This window comes from Myotis myotis, unplaced genomic scaffold (assembly GCF_014108235.1).
Source record: "Myotis myotis isolate mMyoMyo1 unplaced genomic scaffold, mMyoMyo1.p scaffold_m19_p_15, whole genome shotgun sequence".
Lineage (NCBI taxonomy): Eukaryota > Metazoa > Chordata > Mammalia > Chiroptera > Vespertilionidae > Myotis > Myotis myotis.
Window position 1 is genome coordinate 29,575,401 of NW_023416319.1, and position 25,064 is coordinate 29,600,464.

At 38.9% G+C, this 25,064-nt stretch overlaps 1 protein-coding gene and 1 pseudogene across 17 annotated transcripts in view; both read right to left on the bottom strand.

The window, feature by feature from the left end:
- PCDH15 (protocadherin related 15) overlaps window positions 1–25,064 on the bottom strand; it is a 544,558-nt gene that overhangs the window by 186,917 nt on the left and 332,577 nt on the right. For 16 of the 17 annotated variants that reach the window (XM_036336780.1, XM_036336778.1, XM_036336777.1 and 13 more), the window contains 3 exons: window positions 17,197–17,276; window positions 9,154–9,247; window positions 3,796–3,924 (listed from right to left, as the gene is read on the bottom strand). In XM_036336780.1, coding sequence (XP_036192673.1) covers window positions 3,796–3,924; window positions 9,154–9,247; window positions 17,197–17,276 — 303 coding nt within the window. The remainder of the gene's footprint in view (window positions 1–3,795; window positions 3,925–9,153; window positions 9,248–17,196; window positions 17,277–25,064) is intronic. The other variant, XM_036336774.1, reaches the window with a different exon arrangement.
- Window positions 10,596–16,297, bottom strand: LOC118670280 (annotated as a pseudogene).

The window sequence follows — 25,064 nt, forward strand, 5'->3', positions numbered from 1 at the left end:
CTCTCACCCCAAGTATGCACACACAGTCATGCACCGAAACACCCGTTGTGGCAAGCATGCCGAAGTAAGAACACTATCTCATTCTTGATGCTAAATGCTGTTCCACATCACAAAGAAATTCTCTTTGGGACCCTGCATCTCACACCAGTGTTTGCTGAGATAGATCTTGCTTTATCTTCTCCTTAGTCCCCAACTTGGAGTCAAGATTGAATCTACCAGACATTAGTTGAGAAATAAAGGAAAATGACACATTCTATACCCCACTTCTGAAGAACTACGGTTCAAAGTCATCTGCCTGGCTCTTACACATTAGAATGATTTACTCCTAGCAGGTCCTTCGGCTTTAGGAATAAATAGAATCTGGGAAACACATCTAAGCAATTTACCAAATGTGTTTAAAATGGCATACATAATCCCAACAATAGACCCAGCTGAACCTTCAACTATTTATCTTATCCTATATGCTAAGTGTCCAGTCGTGTGTTCAACCAATCTAAGTGTAATGATATGCTAAGGCTGTTCAACCACTCGCTATGATGTGCACTGACCACCAGGAGGCAGACGCTCTGACTGGTAGGTTAGCTTGCTGCTGGGGCCCAGCCGATTGGAACTGAGCAAGAGGGGCCAACATACCCTGGAGCCCTCCCACAATCCCTCCCTGGCTGGCCAATCTCCCGCGTCCCTCTCTGCCCCTGATCATGCATCAGTGGGCTCCCTTGGCCTGGCCTGTGCCCTCTCACAATCTGAGACCCCTCAGAGGATGTTGGACAGCTGATGAGAGTGGTTTCGGCCCAATCCCGCTCAACACAGGAGCTGCCCCCTGTTGGTCAGTGCGTTCCCACAGAGGGAGCACTACTCAGCCAGAAGCCAGGCTCACAGCAGTCGGACATCCCCGGAGGGCTCCAGGACTGTGAGAGGGTGCAGGCCGGGCTGAGGGACCCCCCTGAGTACATTAATTTTGTGCACTGGAACTCTAGTTTAATAATAAGAAGTCAAAACAAACACACACACACATTTAAAAATATCTTCTCTTTTATTTTCTACACACTCAGGCACTTGGGATCAACCTAGACTTTTGTAGGAGTTGGTATGAGGCCTAATACCTGAAACTCATTTTAATGATGAACTATTGGCACGCAGTTTAGAATCAGAACATGCATAAAGACCCTTTAGAGTTTCCTGTGAAATACTGTGAAGTGTTCTAAAGAAAGCATTACACTGACAAGTAAAGTCTTTATAACAATGGCCATTTCATTAGGACTTTCTACTTCCCCAACTAAACTCAACGTTTTTAAGTCAAGTTTCCAGAACTCCTCTAAAAATAGTATTTTTTTAATATGTCAAGTGGCAAATGTGTTATATCAACTATTTACTAAAAGGAAGGAGAAACACCACAAAGGACTAAGGTGGCCATGAAGGGTTGACAGGAAAATGTGTGATTTCCAGAACCTTGACAAATGAGTGAGATTATAGATTTAAAAAAAATACCAGGCAGATGTGATACCAGACAGAATTGAGCTGAAGAGGCCATTTGAGAACCAGTCGATAATCTGACAGTAATGGAATTTATGTTTAGAGGAGTTCTGGACTGTGGTCCCAGGCCAGCCAAGGTGGGTGCTAGAGGGGGCCCCCCAGTCACCCCGCCAGTCTCCCCACACAGGGAGATGACCTGCCAGGGTGGCCAAGGCAGGTGCCAGTGGGGCCCCCCCGATCGCCCTGTCAATGCCCCACAGATCGGCCCTGATTGCTGGCCAGGCCTAGTGACCCTACCCATGCACGAATTTCATGCACCTGGCCTCCAGTGTTTATATAATAAAAATCTCATGATGTCACACCTCCGAATCTCCAGGGGTCCCCATCACCTTCTACAACATGGTGTAGAGAAATGTTTGGATATGATACATCTTATTGACTGTAATTAGGACAGGTCACATACTCTCATTTGTCTACGCTTTTATTCATACAATTACCTTTCTCTAGTCAAGACAGTTTCCAATCCTTCCCTAATTCTTTTCACCAGTATTCATCTTTCACAAGTGCACTCAGTATTGCCTCCTTCCTATGTCTTCTGCACATGCCCCTCTTGTCACCTTGTTTGCTTGGTTTAAAGAAGGTGTCAGTGCCCCATGCATGTCCCTCAAGTTAACACTGGTTAACTTCCATCTGCTAGCATCTATAGTCTCACTGATGCCTTTATATCAGAATCACAGGCAGTTGGCTGCTCGCTTGCATGGGAACAGGAAGTGCTGAAAATATGCCCCCTTCCACAGCATGGGTGACCAAGAACTCTCAGGATCTAGTGTAAGGATTTGGAAGAGCTATCCCTTCTTGGGATCGATACTTCTGGAGTAGGTGTTTTATACCATTGCCCACTGTCCTTGAAATTAATCTCCGGCCCTTGTATGACAGATGGTTAATAGCAATCCCTTTATGGGCTGCCATGGCTTCTCTGCATTACTTCCTTACTTCCCTATTAGTGTTAATGTGAACTTCTCAAATAACTAGTTAGACCAGAACCTTTGCATCTAGGTTTCTTCTTGTAGAATCGACAGAAAAGTTAACCCAGAGGTATTGCATAGGGTTCTGGACTTGAGTGGCTTGCTGTTCACATGGCATCAAGACCTGTGGGCATGATGTTAACAGCTCAGTTACTAAGACTCTTTCCTGTCGTGAAGTGGGATGACATAAAGGCATAAGGAGATGTGCGCCTGATGCAGTGTCTCCAAGGATTTGAGAGAGACAGTGAAGATGAGAGCAGTACTAACTGTGGAGTTGGTGGCTTTTATATTATCCGTATGCTCTGAGAGAAAAACTGAGGGGCTCAACCTAACCTTTCAAAATGTCAGGACATGGTATGAAAGTCAGAAGGACTCTAATACAGCATTTAAAGAAATCCTTTTTTTTTTTTTTTTGCAGCCAGAGAGAATATTGAATGAAAACCAGACCCTTTGCCTGATTGTACGGGTAGCTGAATCGTAAAGAAGTCTTACTTCCAAGCACCAGCAAACCTCTTATTCAAAACCCAGGGCCTTACCAGGGAAGAGGTGGGACCCTGAAACATAGGTTCAGGATGCCTGAGTGACTCTCTCCTTCCAGAGGAGGTATCTTCCTTGCCTGGAGACCATATCAATGCCTCAGCTGAGCTAGATGCCTCAAAATATGTATACCTTCCTCAAAACTGGCCCTCATTTGTGGCTTCTAAACCATTAACTGTGTTCAAAACCAATCATGGCCTAACTGAGAAATACTGTACTGTTTCTGATTTTTATTTAAACTGGATTTTCAACAAAACAACTACAGAAATGGACTTATATGTCCAGTTAGAAATTAGGAGAACATGCCCAGAAATGAGTGTTGAGTATGCTGGACAAAGGTTGTGTGTTATTACCTAAGGTACAGAGTAGATGCTAAAGACATGTCCAGACACCAAAATAACTTACATCTAAGCATTTGTATTTTGAGGTATGTATTTTCAAATTTATACTTTATAATATAGCTACATATTTATTTTAAAACACTTTATCATAATTCCAGAAAATAAATTAAATTAAAATAGAATACTCTTAAATGAATCACTGTTAAATTATACTATGGTTATAAATTGTAAATTAACTAAATCTTAAAAGTTAAACACCAAATGGAAATGATTTTATTAAAAAAAATATCTTGAAAGATGTCTGGCACAGTGGTTGCGAATGCATGCACTTTATCCCCACCTTACATTATACCAAGTACTCTCACTGATGGCTTTCAAATAATTCTGGTGCCCCATCGCCTAACACATATTCCACTTACCCTGACTTGACCCACAAAGGCATTGGCTTCTTCTTCCACCACAGACAGATTTCTAGGCAGATAGGGATCAAACACTGGGTCATTGTCATTGACATCTGACACCACTATGTTTACTGTGGCCGTTGAGGTCTTAAATTGAAAAGAAAAAGATTAAATGTGAGAGGAGCTATTTTTATTGTATTGTCAGTTACTTGTTAATTGTGGCATTTGTCTTTCTGAAAAGCATCTCTGTTCCTATTCCTATTTCTTAGTTTTCCAAAAACAAAACAAAAGAAAGAAGAAGAGGAAGCTCAAAAACAGAAAAAGCAAATGATGCTATCAAAGGAAAAGCATCTTGAAAATGCCAAGTATTGACTAAAGGCTAACTTTGAGGAAGTGATTTTGCCTTTATCTTGATCAAATCTTATGGGTGGCAAGCTTTTGTTTGTACATGCACCCCTTTTGCTCTGAAATGTAACATTCCTGTAGATTTTTATCACTCTCTAGCAAAAAAAAAAAATTAGTGCATTATAAAATCACACTATATGTCAACTAGGTATTTTCAAGTAAGCAAATGCTACCAGAAAATGTTACATTAGTAATTTTCTGAGTTTACATCTAAACCAAGAATTTGAGGACCATGTATACCACTAATTAAGAAATTACCTTATAATTACCCTATACAGCCTAAGGAAATGGTAAGCAGGTAAACCTAATAGTAATATATGTTACCTGCCTAAAACAGTGATGGCAAACCTTTTGAGCTCGGCGTGTCAGCATTTTGAAAAACCCTAACTTAACTCTGGTGCCGTGTCACATATAGAAATTTTTTGATATTTGCAACCATAGTAAAACAAAGACTTATATTTTTGATATTTATTTTATGTATTTAAATGCCATTTAACAAATAAAAATCAATGAAAAAAATGAGTTCGCTTGTCACCTCTGACACGCGTGTCATAGGTTTGCTATCACTGGCCTAAAAGGTAAATCCCTTTGTCTGCTGCAACCAGAGAAGAGTATGTAGGTCAGTATCTTTTGCACAATCCAGAACATATTCACATGTGACTCCATGTAATTTAAAATATGCAAGAACATGAACACACTCTTGTGTGTAGACATATGTGGAAATGTATAAATTCAGATGTTATCTAACAGATAAAAATACAATTTAATTTTCTCCTTTTATCTTATGTGTATTTTTCATATTTTCTCCAAGAAGACCATGTTGCTTTTGTAACAAAAATATTGTAAACTATAATTTGCATATATCTATGTTTTGCTGCTGTTGGTTGATTGATATAACCACAATCCACAAGCCCTACTTACTAGTTATCTTTCAGCTTGCTGTGGCTACTTAGGATAATAAGATGTAAGAGAAAATATTCCAGGTATGGTTTCTGAAAAAGCTTTTGTTCTCTGAAGAAGAACAGTAGACTCATCTGGCATTCATCTTTACCTTTTGCTCTTCTGCAACGAAGAGTGGATGCCTAGAGTGCAATAGCCACCTTCAGAACATTGGGTAATAAGAATGAATAACAAAGTAAACATGATAAATGACAGAGCAGGGAATAGGGAGCAGGCATCCCTGATGGTACTGAGGCCTTGCACAATCCCAGTCCTATCCACCTGTAGCTTTCTTTTTACTTGAAACAAACCTGTTTTGCTTAAGCGACTGTGGTTTGGATTTCCTGTTTGTTTGTTTTTTGTTTTGTTTTTTTTTGCCACATTCCTAAATGCTAATGATGCCAGAGGTTCCTGATGTTGTTCAGAGCATGTCACCCCAAAATATGCCACTTGGTCATATTGACTATTCTGAATTGAAGGCACTTGGAAAGCACCAAATACAGAAGAAACATTGGGACCTCCCTCCCCCCCCCCCCCCAACTCCCTGCCTTAAAAGCAAGATATGAAACTCCTATGTGAAAGATGCCCTCCCTGTACCAGAAAGAAACATTCTTATCAACAGTGAGAAGTTGAGAGCAAGAGAATTCGGTACTAGCAGATCATGCTAAGATAATCTTAATCATCCTTTAGCCTCCCTACATAAGTTAGTCACTTTTGCACAAATGCTTCTCTTATAAAAGCAGGTAGGTTTCACCAGTTCTTTGCATCTTCATTTCCTTATGGAGGCTACCACATCATATAAAACATATTAAGTACATTTGTGTGCTTTCACTTGTTAATCTTTGTCAGTTTAATTTTCAGACCCAGCCAAAGACCTTGAGAGGGTTGAGAAATTTTTTTCCTCCTCAAGTGTTAATCAATTATAACCATAAATATAATAATGTTTGCCCAGATTTTCTAATAAAATGTCTTTTTAGCTCATATTTATGAACTTAGTTTAGCTTAAGAGTAAATTATGTACAAAAGCTTCTAAAAAAAAGGAAGTGAAATGTATATTCCCGCAAAATGCATTTGGGAGTTATTCTATATATTATTACAAATAAATTTGGTAAAATATAACTGCTTAAAAAACTTGCATATAACACATAAAATTTTCAATCAAAGTCTATTTCAGCTAAAATGTGAAAATGTTGGAATAAAGAATAGTAGCAGCTTTGTTAAGAAATTTGCAACTTCATAAATTTGCAAGTAATTTCAAATAAATAAATGTAAATAATTATTAAATCTACAAAATATTATTTTATTTTAATCATAATAACTGAAGAAATCTAAATATTTACAGTTATGTATTACATGAGATATTTAATTAACATGTATAGATTTTTAAAACTATTATTGACAAACTAAATTTAGGAAAAAGCTAAAAAATATAGGAATGTCATATAAAATTTCTTCAACATTGTCTACAAAAAATTGGCAATGACCAACTGAATATTAGCTCTCTTCTTCCCTAAACTCTTTTGGGGGTTGGTAAGGGATGGGGTTTCTCATGATAACATTTCAAATTATATCTTTACAATTTGTTTCACACATATTGCTAGCAATCATTTTGATTTAAGAACAGTCCTCCATCTGGTGTCTGTGCTCATATCTTTCTTGAGACCCATGATTTTTAAGGTTAATGGGTTCATTTCACTATAATTTTGCAAAGGATATGTTTAAATGTTTATATAAGAAAAAATGTTATGACAATGTGAGAATATTATCATTCTGTAATCACTTTTTTCTTGAGGAACCCACTCTATGTGCCCACATGTAAATCCATGCATAAAATGATATGAATAATAAAATTTACTGAATAAGATTTTGTTTGAAATCAAAATGTTTCTTTCTCTATTGATACTCTCTCACTATAAACTTTTGAAAATAAATAAACTTGCTTAAAAGAATCAGAATTTTAAAAGTGAATGAGACCTTAATGATTATAAGAATCTAAAAATTAGGAACTAGAAATGCTAACTAACCTAGCCAAGGGGAACTGAAATACACAACTAACTGCAAAAAAAATGTTCTAGAAGGAACTAAAGTACTAATTTTAATCCAGAACTTACTTTTAGTTTTTTTATGTGGACAAAACCAAAATTAGTACATTGAGACTAAGCCTGATATTCTAATACACCATTTTTAAGCTGTTCTCTTGTCTAAGAAATTTTACTTTTAAGATCAGGCTTAAAAGTCCCAGCTAATATCTCAAAGCTGGTATTATAATCTTTTTTTCCTATCCTAATGGTTGACCTGTATGCTCCTTATTAATTTTACTTCACTCTAATTATACCCCTTATTCTATGCTGAATAAATAATTCCTCCTCCTCTTTAGAATTTTTCCCTCTGTTATTTCCTAGCCAAGTTACCCATTAAACTTTCACCATAAGTCAAGTTCTTCAATTATTTTCTTCTCGAGTTTCTCACTAACTTTGTTATACATGTTTATCACAGGCACACTATGTTAATCAAGGGTATTGCATAAATATAAATAATTCTTAGATTTCACTTTTCTTCACATCTAATATTTAAGTATCTTCTATTGACCCCACTATTTACTAAAACTGTTCTGTAAATTTTATTTTCTATATTAGCTGTTTATCTAATGTTTGAAAAAATGACAAATAGCTTATAAATGGCAAATTATAATAACCAAATTTAATTAATTATCTCTATCTATTTTTCTGATTTTTAACTAAGGTGATAACACATTCCAGGTGTAAATTTGATTATGTTTTTATCACGGTGAAATTCTCTCAGCTATCAGCCTCAAGTAAGTGTGAGAAGATCATTATATGGTCCCAAACATTTTATCATATTGATCAAATAAGACATTTCAAGAAAATGGTAGATTTTTTTTTACCATTTGAATTGGATAATTCTTGCCTATATACCTATACAGAGTTTGAAATTATTCCCAGAGGACAGTGCTGAGTGAGTCTAGATGCACTTGAGAAAAGAAACACACAGCTGGCTAGTGTGGCTCAGCAGTTGAGCATCGACCTATGAACTAGGAGGTCACAGTTCGATTCCTGTTCAGGGCACATGTCTGGGTTGTGAGCTCGATCCCCAGTGTGGGGCGTGCAGGAGGTAGCCGATCAATGATTGTCTCTCATCATTGATGTTTCTATCTTTCTCTCCCTCTCCCTTCCTCTCTGAAATAAATAAAATATATATATACTTTTAAAAAAGAAACACACACACACACACACACACACACACACACACAAACACTTTCCCTACCCCCCAAAAGGACGCCCAAAGACAAAAAGCTATGGAATAGAAATGGTGAAAAAATAGTCTAATGATATGTTGCCAAAAACTGAAATGTTACCATGCTTAAAAATCAGAATAGTGGTGGTTGTGCCTGGCATTGTTTAAAGAATACAGTTGAATTCTCTTAAAACAATTCAGAATGACTCAACTACTTATTCTTAAAACTAATTTGAGTGCAGAGAAAATAAAATTTATCTTCTCTAGATTTAAGGGTCCCTTTAAACCACTTCAATCATCAAGGATTAGTACAGATTCTGAGTGCTGCTTACAAATCCACTGTGGAATCAATTTGTTTTCCTAAGTGCTTCAAGGCATGTATCCACAAATTCCCTTTTAATACTTCTCCACCCCACAAAGTGACATTAAAGGAAACAGGTTCCAACATAGTGAAATTCCCAGAGTGCTCTGTTGCTGATGGAGATAACTGAATACTTCCCAGACTATGTTAGATTTCATGTTCCCCAGAAATTGGGTAAGAATATCAAACACAAGTATCTATTCTGTCAGGTCAAAAGTTGTTTAACACCATAAAAGAGCACTGTGAATAATTATAATAGTTGAGAGAGAGAGAGAGAGAGAGAGAGAGAGAGAGAGAGAGAGAGAGAGAAATTCATGAATTCATGAGAGTGATACATTTTTTAAAGTGTAAAACTACAAGGTTCTCTCGGTTTCTTTAATACTATTTTTAAACCCTTTCCCAGGGAGAGTACTCACCCCATCTGGCCTCCCATCGTGTGCAGTGACGATTAGAATGTAGCGATCAGTGCTCTCCCTGTCCAGGGCTTTCCCTAAGGTTAGAATCCCAGTTCTAGTGACAGAGAAAACAAACAAACAGGTAAGACAGAGAGGAATGTTACCACAGGGGAGTCTCCCCGCTATCCTGAACTACTTCTGCTATGCATTTCCCCTTCATCAAACACATCTTAAGTATATAAGATGTATGATTCTAAGATTCATGCTGAAAATCATAAGTCTTTTAAGGTTGTCGAGTTCCTTAGCAAGAATGAAAAATTACCTAACCAAATAACATAATTTTAATGCAGCTACTTTTACTGTGATAGTGGAATTCAAGCAATTAACACCACATATGGTAGTGGGGTATAGAAAGTCAACACCAATGAATCAAAATCAGAGTCTCTGTTACTGTTGTTGACATAGATGTAATAAATGCTCTGAACATATGGTATGGTTATGAAAACACTGCCTCTGCCTCTTGTACATTTTTAAAGGTTTAATCGAAATAACTGTAAACCAATTACTAGAGTAGTTCATAACAGGTTTGGATCAACTTTCCACAACACACATGGTTCAGATAATCTCATTCTAAAATGACATTCAGAGAAAAGTACGACATTTATTGCTTCTGAGACTTATTTGCAAGTAATTAAAGAAATAGGAAATCTGAAAACCTAGCCGCAGTATAATAAAATAAAGAAAACTGAGACATTGTTTTTCATTTCCCCCTCAGTTTAACGATCAAGGCTCTCTATACTCTTTCTTACACAATGAACCAGAAAAACCACTAGAAATTTATATAATATTTCCATGTAAAGCCATGTTATACATAAATAGCAATTTTTTCATGGGTTGGTGAATATCATGGAGATAGTTCTCTGTTTAAGACAACATGTGCCTGTTTCCCATTGTAGTAGGCAGTGGCAGGCTATTTTGAAGAGAAAGAAGGAATAGCTAGTGTCTTTTGGTATTCATTGCTGAAAGACTATTTAGGTGTTTACAAAAGCATCCTTTCATGAAGTCCATAAACAACTAGTAGGGAAGAGTCTTCTTTTTGTTTTTTTAAAGAGAATTTTTGTGGTTTCATTGTATCATGAGCCATTGAGAGATCTGAACAAATCATTATCTGGGCAGTGACGCAGCTGCTTTCTCCTTTACCACTTTGGGCTACTAGAGCAACTTGTCAGTGGGTTAAAAAAAAGACAACCTTTTACATTACTCAAGTCTTTCTAAAGCGTGTGCTGGAACAACACAGGTTTCTCATGTCAGATGGAAGTAGACTAGCATCCAAGCACCATCACACAGTGCACTGTGGCCATTCCCACCCTGGCTCCGCTCTTTCGTGTGATGTTTGGAGTATCTGGAGGAGTGTGAATAGTATGGGGAAGAGGAAACACAATGAGTGCCTGGATGGGAGGTGATCAACGAAGGGCAAGCCTGAACATGTCTTTGGTGCAAACCCAAGCATTACAGATGTTCTTTAATAGGAACATCTGGTGGAACACATGATGGTCTTCATCAGCCACAAGCTGGCCCACAACCATGCTGAGGATGCAGCTATCTGGTGTAGGCTGAGGGTCCTGCACCATGCTGTTCTGCTGGATTTTCTGGAACAAAAGGCTAGACATCTCCTCCACAATGACAGTATTCCCCTGGAATTGCTATCCTTCCCATGTAAGGCATGATGTGTCAAGGCTTTGTTGTAATCAAATGACTGGTAGGAATGTTGAATGAAGCTGCATCCAGTTTGCTCCGAAACTGGCTTAACTCCCTTTCTGGAGTGTCACGGGGTCTCTGACATGGGAGAGGCAGACCAGCATGGTCTGTATAGTCTTTCTACCAGTTAGATCAAAGTTGTAGAACAGGATACATTGGGCTACATTTATTAGATTCAGGAAATCTTGTGTATGTATGTGTATGTATATATATAAAATATATGTAAGAATCACCTCGAAACATCAATAATAGTGCCACTTAAAATTTACAGGATTGAAAATGTATTGCAGAAGAGGGATGTCGGTGAAAATGGTTAAGCTCTAAGAGATAGATGATCTCTCCACAAAAGCCTTGAAAAAATGAAGCAGAAAGGGTCAGAGCCAACTTTGATAGAACTCTGGAGAACAGTCAAAGGTGGACAGCGACCTCATAAAGGCAGAGTCAAGAAAAAGGCAACTTAAAAATGATGGGAAAGCTTTGTGGCATTTACACTTGTCCTTGTCTCCACGCCCTGTCCTGGAGTAGTCCTGAAGATGGGAGTCACCATTCCCAGTATGACACTCTGGTCCCTGTTTCTGGAGGGAGCAGAGCTATCCTAGTTCCCAAAGGATTGTGTTTGTCTATCCAACTGATCTGGAGGCTGTCCTAAGATATAATACGGCTTTCTTTGTTTTGTGTAACTCAGAACTCACTCAAGGCAGAAAAGCAGGGGAAATTTTTGGAAAACATTATATAAGGAAAGGAGTAGCCTGACACCACCTGAGGCAAAAGATACAGTTGAGGCATAGAAAGAGCTCCAAAAGCCAGGGGGTAAAGGGTTTCATGGGAAATTAGGGCATTAGAAACAGCTCATGTATCCTAGGGAATAGAACAGAATTGTCCAGAAATAAACCCATACATCTGTGATCAATTGGTTTTCAACAAAGATGCCAGGATCATTCAACTGGGAAAATGGTGCTGAGGCAATGGGAAATTGTAAAACTATGAAATTGCACTATTTTACACCATATGTGAAAATTAAGTAAAAATGAAACAATAATCTAAATATAAGTACTCAAACCATAAAACACTTAGACAAAAACATAGGGGAGAATCTTAATGATTCTGGATTTGACAACGGATGTGTAAATATGACATCAAAGGCATGAACAGCCAAAGGGGGAAAAAAAGGATGCAATCATCACAGGGATCTGCCCTCTACTCACTGTTGAAGAGGAGCAAAGTTTGTTGCCCCAAAATATGCCTCGTTGGGTATTGATTATTTTAAGCTGTTTATTTTTTAGAAACAAATGACTCAGGAAGAAACTCTGACCTTCCTTCTAGCTTCCTCAAAGAATTTAGATAGATGACCTGCTCCAGGAAGGGAGATATCATCACAAGTAACTATAGTTTAATATGAATTAGTGTGTGATAGACACAGGAACCTAGCAAGGTCCATTTGCTCAAAGTCCTCCTTGTGCCCTATTATTAGGTTAGAGCTTATATTTGTTTACTAAACATTTGCCTTCCCATTTCCATGTGAACTACCTTCCACCACTTAAAGTCCCAAACAACTATCCCCACCCTCTTCCCCATTGCTTAAGGTGGCATACAAATCTCAACTGCCTAACAGGTCATCAGGCCCTATATTCTTACGGAATCTCTCTATGTACATACATAATTAAATTTAAATTTGGTTATATTCTCATTTGTCTCATGGCAATTTAATTCTTAGACCAGCCAGAAGAACTAAGAAGGGAAAGGGGGGAATGTTCTATTCCCTATCACTTCCTAGAATCAGTTTGTATTTAAGGAGATGACTGTTTGAATTGACCTAAGAGCTGTAGCATTAAGAATTGTGGTCAGTTTAGTCGAAGAGGATGCTGTATTGACATCTTCCACACCTTAAAGAATTTCTGTGACCCCACCTATGTGTCTCTGATTTCAAAAGCAGAAATGAGAAACAGTAGAGAAATGGTTTCCAGGGTACCAGAACAAGTGGAGAATTTCTTTTATAAAATGGATGGCTCATCAGATTTCCCAACCAGGAGCTATAAAATCCTTCAGCATCAAAGGAAAAACACAGAAATATAAATTTTTAAGAGAGAGTGTAAGAAAGAAAGATCTGGGCTTCCTGCTTACCAGGGTAGGTGAACTATTCACGGTTGTCTCTCTTTGAAATAGTTTTATTAATGTAAAATTCACATATCATAGAATTCACCTAAAGTATGGTATTCAATATATTTTAGTATTCTTGCAGTTACTAAACCATCACCACAATCAATTTAAAAAAATCTTCATCACTGTATCCATTAGCAGTCACTCTCCTCTCTCCCCGATTCCTAGCTTCAGGCAAATATTCGTCTACTTTTCATCTCTACAGATTTGCCTCTTCTGGACATTTCATACTAATGAAATCCTATCATATGTGGTCTTGTGAATGTTTTCTCTCACTGAGCATAAAGTTCTTAAATTTCATCTATGCTTCAGAATGTTTCAGAGCTTCATTCTCCTTTATTAACAAATAATATTACATGGTGTGGATATACATTTTGTGAATCCGTCCATCTGTAGACAGTCATTTGGGTTGTTTCCATATTTTGCTATCCTATCTAATAAAAGAGAAACATGGTAATTAGCCATACCTCTGCTACCCTTCCCATTGGCTAATCCGGGCAATATGCAAATTAACTGCCAGCCAAGATAGAGCCAGCAGCCAGGCAGCTTGAAGCGAACATGAGGCTTGCTTGCTTCAGTGACGGAGGAAGCCAACGTTCCCCGCCTGCCGCTGCCGGCCTATGAGCTTGCAGTTTGAAACATTGTTACAAATATAGAAGCTAAACAAAACCTCAGAAACCTGCTTTCAGCCAGCTGGGATCTCAGAGCTGGAGTTGAAACAGTGTTTAGATTATAGAACCCAAACAAACCAGATACCTGCTTTCAGCAGCCGAGGCCTCAGAGCTGGAGCCAAGCCTCAGCATTAAAGATGGCCCAGAATAAAAATAAAAGGAAAAAAAGGAGCACTTGGGAGCTTCAGTCACCCGCCAGGCTGAAAACAGCCCTCAGCCCCTCACACAGACTGGTCAGGCACCCCAGTGGGGACCCCCACCCTGAAGGGGGTGTGACCAGCTTCAAACAGCCATCATCCCCTCACCCAGGCTGGCCAGGCACCCAAGCGGGACCCCCACCCTGATGCAGGACACCCTTCAGGGCAAACCAGCTGGCCCCAACCCATGCACCACGCCTCTATCCTATATAGTAAAAGGGCAATATGCCTCCCAGCACCGGGATCAACGGAGCAGTGAGGCCTTCCAGCACCGGGATCAGCGGAGCCATGAGGCCTCCTGGCCCCTGGAGCAGCGTGACAGGGGGCAGGCCCAAACCCCCTGATCGCCCTGAGGCTCTGTGTGTGACCGGGGGCGGGGCCACAACCTCCCTATCCGCCCTGCTCTGTTTGTGACAGGGGAAGGCGCCCCAACCCCCTGATCAGCCCTGCTCTGTGCCTGATATGGGGGAGCTCCCCAACACCCTGATCGCCCTGCAGCTAAGTGTGTGACAGGGTGCGGCGCCCCAACCCTCCCCCCCCCAATGGGCCCTGCTCTGTGTGTGACGGGGTAGAGCCATAACCTCCCCATTGGCCCTGCCCTGAGTGTGACAGTGGCAGTGCCCCAACCCCCTGATCGGCCCTGCTCTGTGTGTGACAGGGGGCGGTGCCCCAACTCCCCTATTGGCCCTACTCTGTGAGTGACAGGGGGGAGCTCCTCAACCCCTGATCGGCCCTGCTCTGTGTGTGACACGGGGGAGCTCCCCAACCCCCTGATCGATCCTGCTCTGTGCGTGACAGGGTACGGAGCCCCAGCCCCCCTGATGTGCCCTGCTCTGTGAGTGACAGGGGGCAGCGCCCCAACCCCCTGATTGGCCCTGCTCTGTGCGTGACAGGGGGTGGTGCCGCAACCTCCCCATCCACCCTGCCTTGAGTGTGACAGGGGGCAGTGCCCCAACCCCCCAATCGGCCCTACCCTGAGCATGACTGAGGGTGGCATCGCAACCTCCCGATCCACCCTGCTCTGTGCATGACAGGGGACGGCGCCCCAACTCCCCAATCAGCCCTGCTCTGAGCCCGACCAGGGGCTGAACTTAGGGATTGGGCCTGCCCTCTGCCACCCAGGAGCAGGCCTAAGCCAGCAGGTCGTTATCTCCCGAGGGGTCCGAGACTGCGAAAGGGCACAGGCCGGGCTGAGGGACTCCCCTCCTCCCCCCGCGAGTGCACAAATTTTTGTGCACCAGGCCTCTAGTTGTAAATAATTCTAATTCTGTCATGAACATTGTTTGTGCAACTTTTTATGTGAATGAATGTTTTTATTTCTCTTGAGTAGATATGAGTGAAATTGCTGGGTTATATGGTAACTCTGTTTACCATTTAGAGAACTGACAAATTGTTTTGCAGAGTGCACATTTTACATTCCACCAGAAACAGTGTGAAGATTCTGACAGCTCCACATCCTCACCCTTACTTGTTATTTCCTTTCCTTTTCATTATAGCCATTCTAAGTGGGTGTGAAGTGGTATCTTGTGATTTTAATTTACAGTTCCCTAATGACTAGTGATTAGAAGCATATTCATCTGCTTATTGGTCATTGATATATCTTCTTTGGAGAAGTGTTTATTCAGGTTCTTGTCCGTTTTTATTTGGATTAATTCTGTTTATTTTTGAGTTTTAATTGTTTTTAATATATTCTTGATATATGTCCCTATCATGCACATTATTTGAAAATAATTTCTCTCAACCTGTGGGCTTTCACTTTCTTAATGGCATACTTTGAAGCACTTTTTTTTTTTCTTTTCAAATTTTGATGAAGTCCAATTTATCAGTCTTCTCATTTAATCACCTGTGCTTTTGTGGCATATCTAAGAAAGCATTGCCTAGTCCAAACCATATAGATTTACTTCTGTATTTTCTTCTAAGAGTTATATATTTTTATCTCATATTTAGGTCTATCCACTTCGAGTTAATTTTTGTGAATAGTCTGAGGTACAGATTCAACTTAATTCTTTTGCATGCTGTGCCAGCGTCATTAGTTGAGAAGATCATTCTGTCCTGATTGGATTGCCTGGGCCCTTTGTTTCTGGAAATCAATTGGCCATAAATGTTAGGAGTTATTTCTGGACCCTTAAGCTTCATCCTTAATAATTTATACTCGTACATCTATTCTTAAATCAGTACCACATCGGCTTGATTACTGTTAAAGTGCCTCTATAGACTTTTTTCTTTATTTAATGATGATTTTAAGTTATAGCTAATTTTTGAGTTGTATGTACTTATAGGGCAAAATTCAAAATAGTTAAGTCTTTCCATTTTTAAATGGAAGCTTTTTTACCTGTAAAATCTGAAGTCTGGAAAATCCAGTTTCTGGGCATATTGGCTCATGGTTGTAACATCCTATTCAATGTGAAATTGCAACTATTCCTCACAAGACTAAGTGACCACATATGTTTTCTTGGTTTGACATCATGTACCAATGTCTCTGAGACTGAAGCAATGTGTGGCCCATTTGTCAAATTGTTCATTTTATAATCATGGGATAAGTTTAGGTTTACATTCTTTCAGGGTGTAAAACCACTCACAACCACACAGAAAACACCAGACAGGCAGCAAGTACAGCTCTTGAACAACCAGCCACATGTGACAACAGAACAGCTACTTTGCAATTACAGAAGACAGCGATTGATCTCTCCACAAACCTCAATCCTTTCTTAACGCCTGCTACCAGTTTTCTCAATGGTTTTAGTTAACATTATCTTTGATATGTTCAGAGAGGTGAGTAGAATGACACTTATATAGACCCCAAAGGAACATACAGACAAGCAATATTTTTGCGTTAACATTTTTTGTATATACCTACATTATCCACAAATTGAATGATGGACTTTGCTGGTACCTTAAATTTTTTTGAATTTAAAGTACTTTGTTTTACAAAATTCCCTTTGAATGAACAATTTACTCTTTATAGAAATGTCATTGTTATGAGTAGCTGACAACGTTAAAGGGATCTAATTAATGCCAAGTTATTCCTGCAAATAAAATGTTTTCACCTCAATGGATTTTACCTAGTGAAAATGTTTAAAATAAATAGTCTCCTGGGTAAAATTTCTGGATTCAGAATTGCCACCCCCTCCCCAGCTTCTTCTTAATATCCATAGAAAAATCTAAAGTAAACTACAAACTGCTGAAAGCCTTTAATTAGAAGTCTGTTCTCTTACTACTAGTACATTGTTTAACATTTTAAAAAGAAAAAAAAATAAATTCAGAAATCACTTTCAACTTACGTTTCTGAAAGATTGAAAACTCGCTGAGGATCTCCATTCTCAATGGCATATGTTATTGGGTCTCCCTCTCGATCAGTTGCCTTCAGAGAGAAAACATAATTCAATTAACAACTAATGGATATGGCTCCTATTCAGTACAGTGTAATATAGAAACTTGAAACTAACAGCACAGAATACCCATGACTAATAGCATAAATATTAAACATGAGCTAATGGCAAGATATAAAATAAAAAAAAATTCATATATGATTCCAGAATTTCTGTCATTTTATCTTATCTGAAAGTCATAATTGTGAATAAGAAAAATAAATTCTAAACTCATATATAATCTTACCTGGTGGGGAAACACAGTAGAAATTTTCCTAAGGTTTATGTATTTAATTTTGCCCGAATCTATAATTTAAACGAATGTATTAAACTCTACATAAATGTTTACATGTACAGAGATTATTTAATACACTTTTTTCTTTTTTCTACTCAGAATATATCAAGTCAGGAAAGCATAATAGAGCCAGACAGCTTGAATTTAAAACCAGGCTCCACTTATTGTGTGATTATTTCTCAATTTCTTCACTGACAAAATGAAATGCATAATAATATAAAAGTTAACAGATATTAGAAGGTTTAACTGAAACAATCTATGCCAAGGCACACAGGCTGGCATCTGCCACATTCTAAGTTTCCAATAAATATTATCCTGCCTACCCCCTCCTCCTGTCACTCCAGTCAGGGAACATTAAAACCTATAGCTTCTGACTTTGAGTTCTGGGTTTCTCTTACCCAAAATAAAGACACACACTCTACTCTGTGGCGCTGGAGAAGGGAATTTGATCTAAAAAGTAAAGCATTTGAGATGGGTTGGGGAGGGATAAAAAAATTTTAAAAAAATGTAAAGCATTCAATAATTTCCTTTTCCAATGAGTCCTTACACCCATTACAGAAGAGATGAGTAAAAACAATATAAATATCCTATGTAATAAAGAGCTAATATGCTAATTAGACCGAACAGCAGAACAACTGTCCAGACGACCTTCCGGACAACCTTCCAGATGAAACCAGGGCTGTGAGGGCTGGCTGAGGCAGCTGGGGCTGTGAGGGCGAACCCCTTGCACGAATTTCATGCACTGGGCCTCTAGTAGATGATATAAAAGGGATATAAGAAGGATCTACCTAAGTATGACCCAGGAGAGAGGATGTATCTGAGAAATGGCTAAAATAATTTTATTTACAGGTTACTGGCCCAGCAGACGCTTGTGAACTCCCATGTCCAGAACAGCGGGTGCTGTTTCCACTGGTAGATCAGATGGCTTTGCCATGCATTATTATATAGCCCTGGTCATAAACAACTCTATCAGCTACCACAATGAATGGATGGACAGAAATCTCTCCCAGACTACCACAACCTGAGTCCTGAAACAATTGAATAAGAACAGATAATATTTAGAAGGTGCCAGGTTCTATGAGAGAAGCTTTGCTAGATTATTTATGCCATATCTGGAGACTGTGTTTTATCATTAAAAAGCTCACATTAAATTTTTCTGTTTTTCTCTTTCAGTCATTTTTACCTGTCAAATTGCTATCAATACTGTCATTTTTGTTTGCTTGCTCATTGGTATGTGGGTTTTTTTGAGAGAGACAATTTATTGTTTTGTGTTTTCATGAATGCCAGAAGAAATAGATTCTGAAGCATGATAGCTTTGCGCAAATACTTTTAAGTCCAGATTAAGGTTGATTCTTTCTTAATAGGTCTACTCTAATATTTATTCCTTTTGTGGGATGAGGTCACTTTGGTTGTGGTGTCATTTTATGTATATACATCCTTATTTTGTTATGTTACTAAAATGATAATAGAGAATAATTCTTAGAGGATTCTTAATTTTTCCTCCTGCTAAATTAATTACTTCCACCCCTGAGATACTTTAAAGTATTTCTTTAGTTTTATTTGATGGTTTAAATGTCAGGCTTTTAAGGATTGTGGGAGCCAATAATTTTCCTACTTGATTCTCATATGAGGTTATGCCCATATTGGAAGCTTTGAAGACCCAGGATTTAGAAGGAAATCCTCATTTGATTGTTTTCTTTCTTTTATCCTCTTAGGAAATTCTTTGTTGTTATTTCAGGATCTGTGGCAAATGGTGTAGTAATTAGAGAAGATTCATAATGTCTCAGTCAACTAAACAAGGGGAAATGATGTCATCTGGCTCAGAGTTCTTAAATCTATCCATTACAAGTGTTAGTTCTAGTATAAATACCATATATATCTACTTGCCAATATCTAAAGGGAGAAATAACACAGAGAACAAGTAATTGGAGAACTCAGCAGAAGCAAGGATTCTTAAAGTATTAAGATTTGATCATGTGCATATATGTGTCCTAAAACACATTTGTAAAATCGTTAAAAAAAATTTTTTAATTATGATTCTAGCCAGCCTTCTCTAAATGATCGACAGAAATTTATATATGTTATTGAATAGTGAATCTTCAAGTTAAAATTAGAAACTATATTTGCATGCCTTTTCTCATTTAAGTCTCATAATAACCTAATAGGTGAATGCAAAATACACAGTATTTCAATTATATTACTATTCTGACACCATTCCAATTAGAGTTCTTTATAATTTTCTTAATTGGAAAATACATATTTTTTTAATTTAGAGATAATAGTAACTGTTTAATTTTTAAAGAATCACTTATCCTTAGTACAAAAACATTCCTATATTTTTATTTTCATCAGTCAGGTCAAATCTGAGCCCTTCACTAAATGTCTGAGAGAAGTATGGGAGCACTCATCTTCCCTACATTTTACTGGGTAGGCTCTGGAGCCAGCCACCTGGTTCCAGTCCTGGCTATTCTATCTCCTCTCAGGATAGATACCTACCTACAAAAGGAAGATAATAACAATAACACCAATAGTTTTCACTCATTAATTCAATAAACATTTATTGAACATCTTTACTGTTTTAAACACCAGAACAACAGAAACCAGTGAACAACAGAAGAAAAAAGAATTCTTCCTTTGTGCAGTTTATATTGAAACTTGGAGAAAGAAAAAAGCAATTAATTAAAGTTTATAGTTTCAGATCCAAATAAGTGTTATTAAAATATAAAATGATTCAGGAAGGACAGATAGGGAGGACAGAGTACGGATTTTCACTTATTTATAGACTATCAGGAAAATGTAGTAAACACTTATAAAAGGTGAGAGAGCAAGACACATGGGGAAGGGCTTTCTAGGCAGAGGGCCTGGCAAGTGAAAAGGCCATGTGGTAGGAACATGTCCAGTGAATTGAAGAGCAGGAACAAGAAGCTCCTGTTGTATTTAGCCTCAGATAAACAACCCGAGGTCATGATTGAATGAGGCTCACTTTGAATAGCTAGCAGTAATGGAATTTAGTCATTGGTGTGCTGACACACGTTTAGCAGCATGATAAATTAAGACAAAGCTGGTTTTCCCTTTCTTTTTGCTTGAAGGACAAAAACTATCTTTAAAGATCAAAGCAACTATTCTTTCTAGCCTGCTCCACCAAATTAATCACTGCATCTAAATTGAAGCCACCCATTTTTCAGAACCACCAATACGGACATAAAAGTATTAAGCAGTGTGTTTAGACACTGTTAAGTAGGAATTTTGCTCAAGAAACAAATCTTCACTAATCTAATATTCTGCTCATGTTAAAGACAAATGCAGCCATCAAATACCACTAGGTAGCATGCACTCTATACACAGAATGATTCTACACATTTCACAGGACATTAAGACAAAGTACCTGCCCTTAGGGATTCTAACATAGATCAAAATCAATAGGTTTAGATAATCTTTTCTCTTCTCACTTAGGCAAACAAGTTCTGATTTATGTTATTAAACTACCTGAGAGTAAGTACTGAAGTTCTGTATAGCAGAGTTTCCCAAAGTGTGGATGGGTATCCCTGGTAATAAGTTGTTGGCCCTTTAACAAAATGTTAATGTTTAATAATATATTTTAATATTAATTACTGTGTATGTTTTATGGCAAGTAGTATTGTTTTTGTCATTTATGATTCTGATATAAAATTCCCTTTTTGAAATCAGTTTATTTATGGAAAAATGTCAGTTTATTTAATTTTATAAAATATGTCAAGTATTATGAAAAATAACATGCAAATATAACAGAGCTGAAACTTGGAAATGCAGCTAATCTAGAATGGCACTGTAATGCATGAGAATACCCTAAATCCTTAAATTCCATCCCTCTGTTATGATTCATGTTGCTACTTTATTCCTTCTCCCTCTTCCCTGTGTGGTTATTTAACACTTTCTCCTCAGGATTCCAATGTATCCTACCCCATCTTTATCCTCAGCTAGTGACCCTAATTTCTGTTTAACTCAGAAAATGGAAGCAATTTTCCAAAAGCTTTCCTTAGCTTTCAGGATATATGTACTCCTGGGTCTTCATTCCTGGTTCTTCTTTCTCCTCAGCACCTTACAATCAATCTTTGATTATCTTCCACATTCATTTGCTTAAGAATGTCATCAAATCTCAAAGATTTAAACATGACTTAAATGCTCAAAACTGCAAATGCATATTTCTAGCCCATACTGCTTCCCCAACTCATACCCAAATGTCTACTTTACAGCCTTTATTAGATGTTAAAAGATATTTCCAATTAAATATTTAAAAAATTGACTTCCTCCTCCTTCAACCTTTTCATTCAGGTTAATGGAAATTCAATCCTTCCAGTCACTCAGGCTATATTTTACTAGGCATTTTCAACTTCTATCTTCTTCCCCATATCCCATCATCAACAAATCCTTAGTTTCTACCTTTCTATAATAATAAAAGAGTAATGTGCTGATTAGACCAGATGTCCTTCTGGACATCCTTCCAGGACAAAGCTGGGCTGCGGCTGTAGACTTGAGGCAGCTGCTGGCTGTGAGGTAAGGATCCAGGCAGCCACAGCTGCCAAGGTCTACTCTGCACAAATTTCATGCATCAGGCCCCTAGTAAAAATATAACAAGATTGGAACCACTTCTCACCATCTCCAGAATATCACTCTAGGCTTTGTCTTGTTTACTAAAATAGCTCCATAACTAATTCCCATAATTTTTTATATATCTCCACTACAGAAGATTTTTCAAAAGAATTCATAATGATTCTTTTTTTTTTTAAGGCTGGGAATGATATGTATTTATTTAAATCTTTATTGTTGAAAATATTACATTATGTCCCCCTATTAATACCTTCTAGCGCGCCCCTGGTCCTGACCCCAGCCTTCACCACCCTATTGTCTCTTAAATTTTAACTCTTTTACTGCTCTACTCAAATTCTTCCATTAGTACTTAATTTCACTTAGAGAAGTTATCTTCACACCTCCAGCATTACTGATATCATTTCTATGATTTTCCTCCTCTCTTTCTTTACTGCATGAGTATTTTTTATTCTCCCTCAAATACACTAGGCAGGCCTGAACCTCAGGGCCACTGTACTTGCACCTGATAGACTCTTCCCCAGATACCCACATGGCTCATCCTCTCCCCTTCTTCAACTCTTTGCTAATGTCAGCCCAGTGAAACTGTCACTGATCAAACTGCAATTCCTACCTATGCTCTCCATTTTCCTTCCTGCACGTTTTCCACATAGAATCCATCATCTTCCAAATTCTGTATAACTCACTGATATATTCAGTTATAATTCTCCTCCTCCTACTAGCATGCACGCTCCATGTGGCAAACCTATTGTCCATTTTTGCTACTGATATGCCTTAGTACTTATACTTAGGGCCTGCCTTTGCACTTCCTACAACCAAGAGGGTAAATTCACTGTAAGGAAGGAAAAACAGTGAACCAGGTTTGTCTTGTGTTTTAATTAATTATATTTAAATTAGTGGCCCGGTGTATGAAATTCATGCACATTAAAAGAGAAGAGAACCAGACCCAGCTGGCCCTACCCCCATTGGGCAAGACCCAGCCCTGGCCAGCCCCACCCCTTTCAAGCCCCGCTGGTGGGGGACACAGTGTCATGTCCCTGTGCACGCGGCTCACCACGCACGCAGCCTCCTGCTGATTGGTTGTTACGGCGTGAGGACGTCACGAACCATTAGCACATTAGCTCTTTATTATATAGGATTTGATTTGGTCTTCCTCTTATATACTCCATGTGTATCTCTCTCAATTAGTTCTAATGTTGAGAGAAAAAAGATACCGCTGTTCGCCTTTGAGTGGGGACCCCAACTATGGGGCCAAGGAGCAGTTCACCTGGACCAGACTGCCACAAGGATCCAAGAACCCCCCTACTCTCTTTAGTGGAGCACTAGCATCTGATCTGTCTAAGTTCCCAGGACAGGACTTGGGATGTGTTCTACTTCAATATGTAGACAACCTCCTACTGGCTAGCTCCATGCAAACTTAGTGCTGGGAAGGAACGTGAGCCCTTCTGAGACTCTTAACTAAAACAGGTTACTAGGTGTACAAGAAAAAGGCACAAATCTATCAGAAAGAAGTCAAGTATCTAGGCTTCCATATCACCCAAAGGAAATGAAGGCTAGGGACTGAAAGAAAGCAGTATGCGCCATCCCAGTCCCTAGCACCCAGCGGCAGATTCGGAAATTCCTAGGAGCAGCAGGGTTCTGTCGAATTTGGATCCCAGGGTTTTGAGAGCTGGCTAAGCCTCTCTATGAAGCTTTAAGAGGAGAAGAGAAGGCACCAATTGAATGGGGTGCCAAGCAGGAGAAAGCCTTCATCACCAGAAAGGCAAAACTTACTGAGGCCCCAGCACTAGGGCTACCAGAAGTGACATGAGACTTTAATCTTTTTGCTCTCGAGAACAGCGGGGTAGCCCTAGGAGTTCTAACCCAGGAGTTTGGACCCTGGCAAAGACCAGTAGCCTATCTCTCCAAGCAGATTGACCCAGTTGCCTCTGGGTGGCCCCCATGTCTCAGGGCCCTTGCAGCCATGGTATTATTAGTCAAAGAAGCGGATAAGCTAACCCTGGGACAAAACTTAAATGTAAGAGTACCTCATTCTGTTGTTACCCTAATGGAAGCTAGGGGGCAAGAGAACGAAGGAAGGCTGGTGGATACTCCCAGATCATAGGGTCTATGTCCCAGAACAGTTAGCCCATAAGATAGTCCTCCAGCAGCATGAACTCACTCATTTAGGGAAGATTGCCCTAGAAGCTTTGTTAGGCAGATACTACCTAACTGCCCATCTTCCCTCCTTATGTGCCTCAGTCTCTCAGCGTTGCCTCCTCTGTGCGCAGAACAATGCCAAACAGGGTCCTATAGAACTGATAGGAGTTCAGCACTGTGGGCAAGCTCCCTTTGAGGACTTAGAAGTAGATTTTACAGAAATAGGGCCTATCAAAGGAAATAAATACCTGCTAGTCTTTGTTTGCACCTTCTCAGGCTAGGTCGAGGTATATCCCACTCGCACAGAAAAGGCGAGAGAAGTCACTATTGCTGAAGGACATAATTCCGTGGTATGGAATGCCTCTGACCATAGGGTCCGATAATGGCCCAGCCTTTGTAGCGGAAATAGTACAACAGGTAGCCAAGGCTTTAGGAATTAAATGGAACCTACATACAGCTTACAGGCCTCAGAGTTCAGGGAAAGTACGTAGAGCACATGAACCGGACTCTCAAGCAGACAAGAACCCAGGAAAGAAATCATCCCTGCATCCTGCTCAGGAAAAACCAGCTGACTCACCTTTCTTTTCTTTTTAAAACTGTTATGGGATTTGGGGAACCCAAGTAAAATAATATGTATTCAAAACTGAAATACAGGACATTGAATTCTTCAGAGTTTTTCAGTAATTATTTCAATGCATATATTTTTTTGCTTATGTTTAAATCTAAACTAATTTTTTTTCTTAGCTCCAAATCAACCATTTCT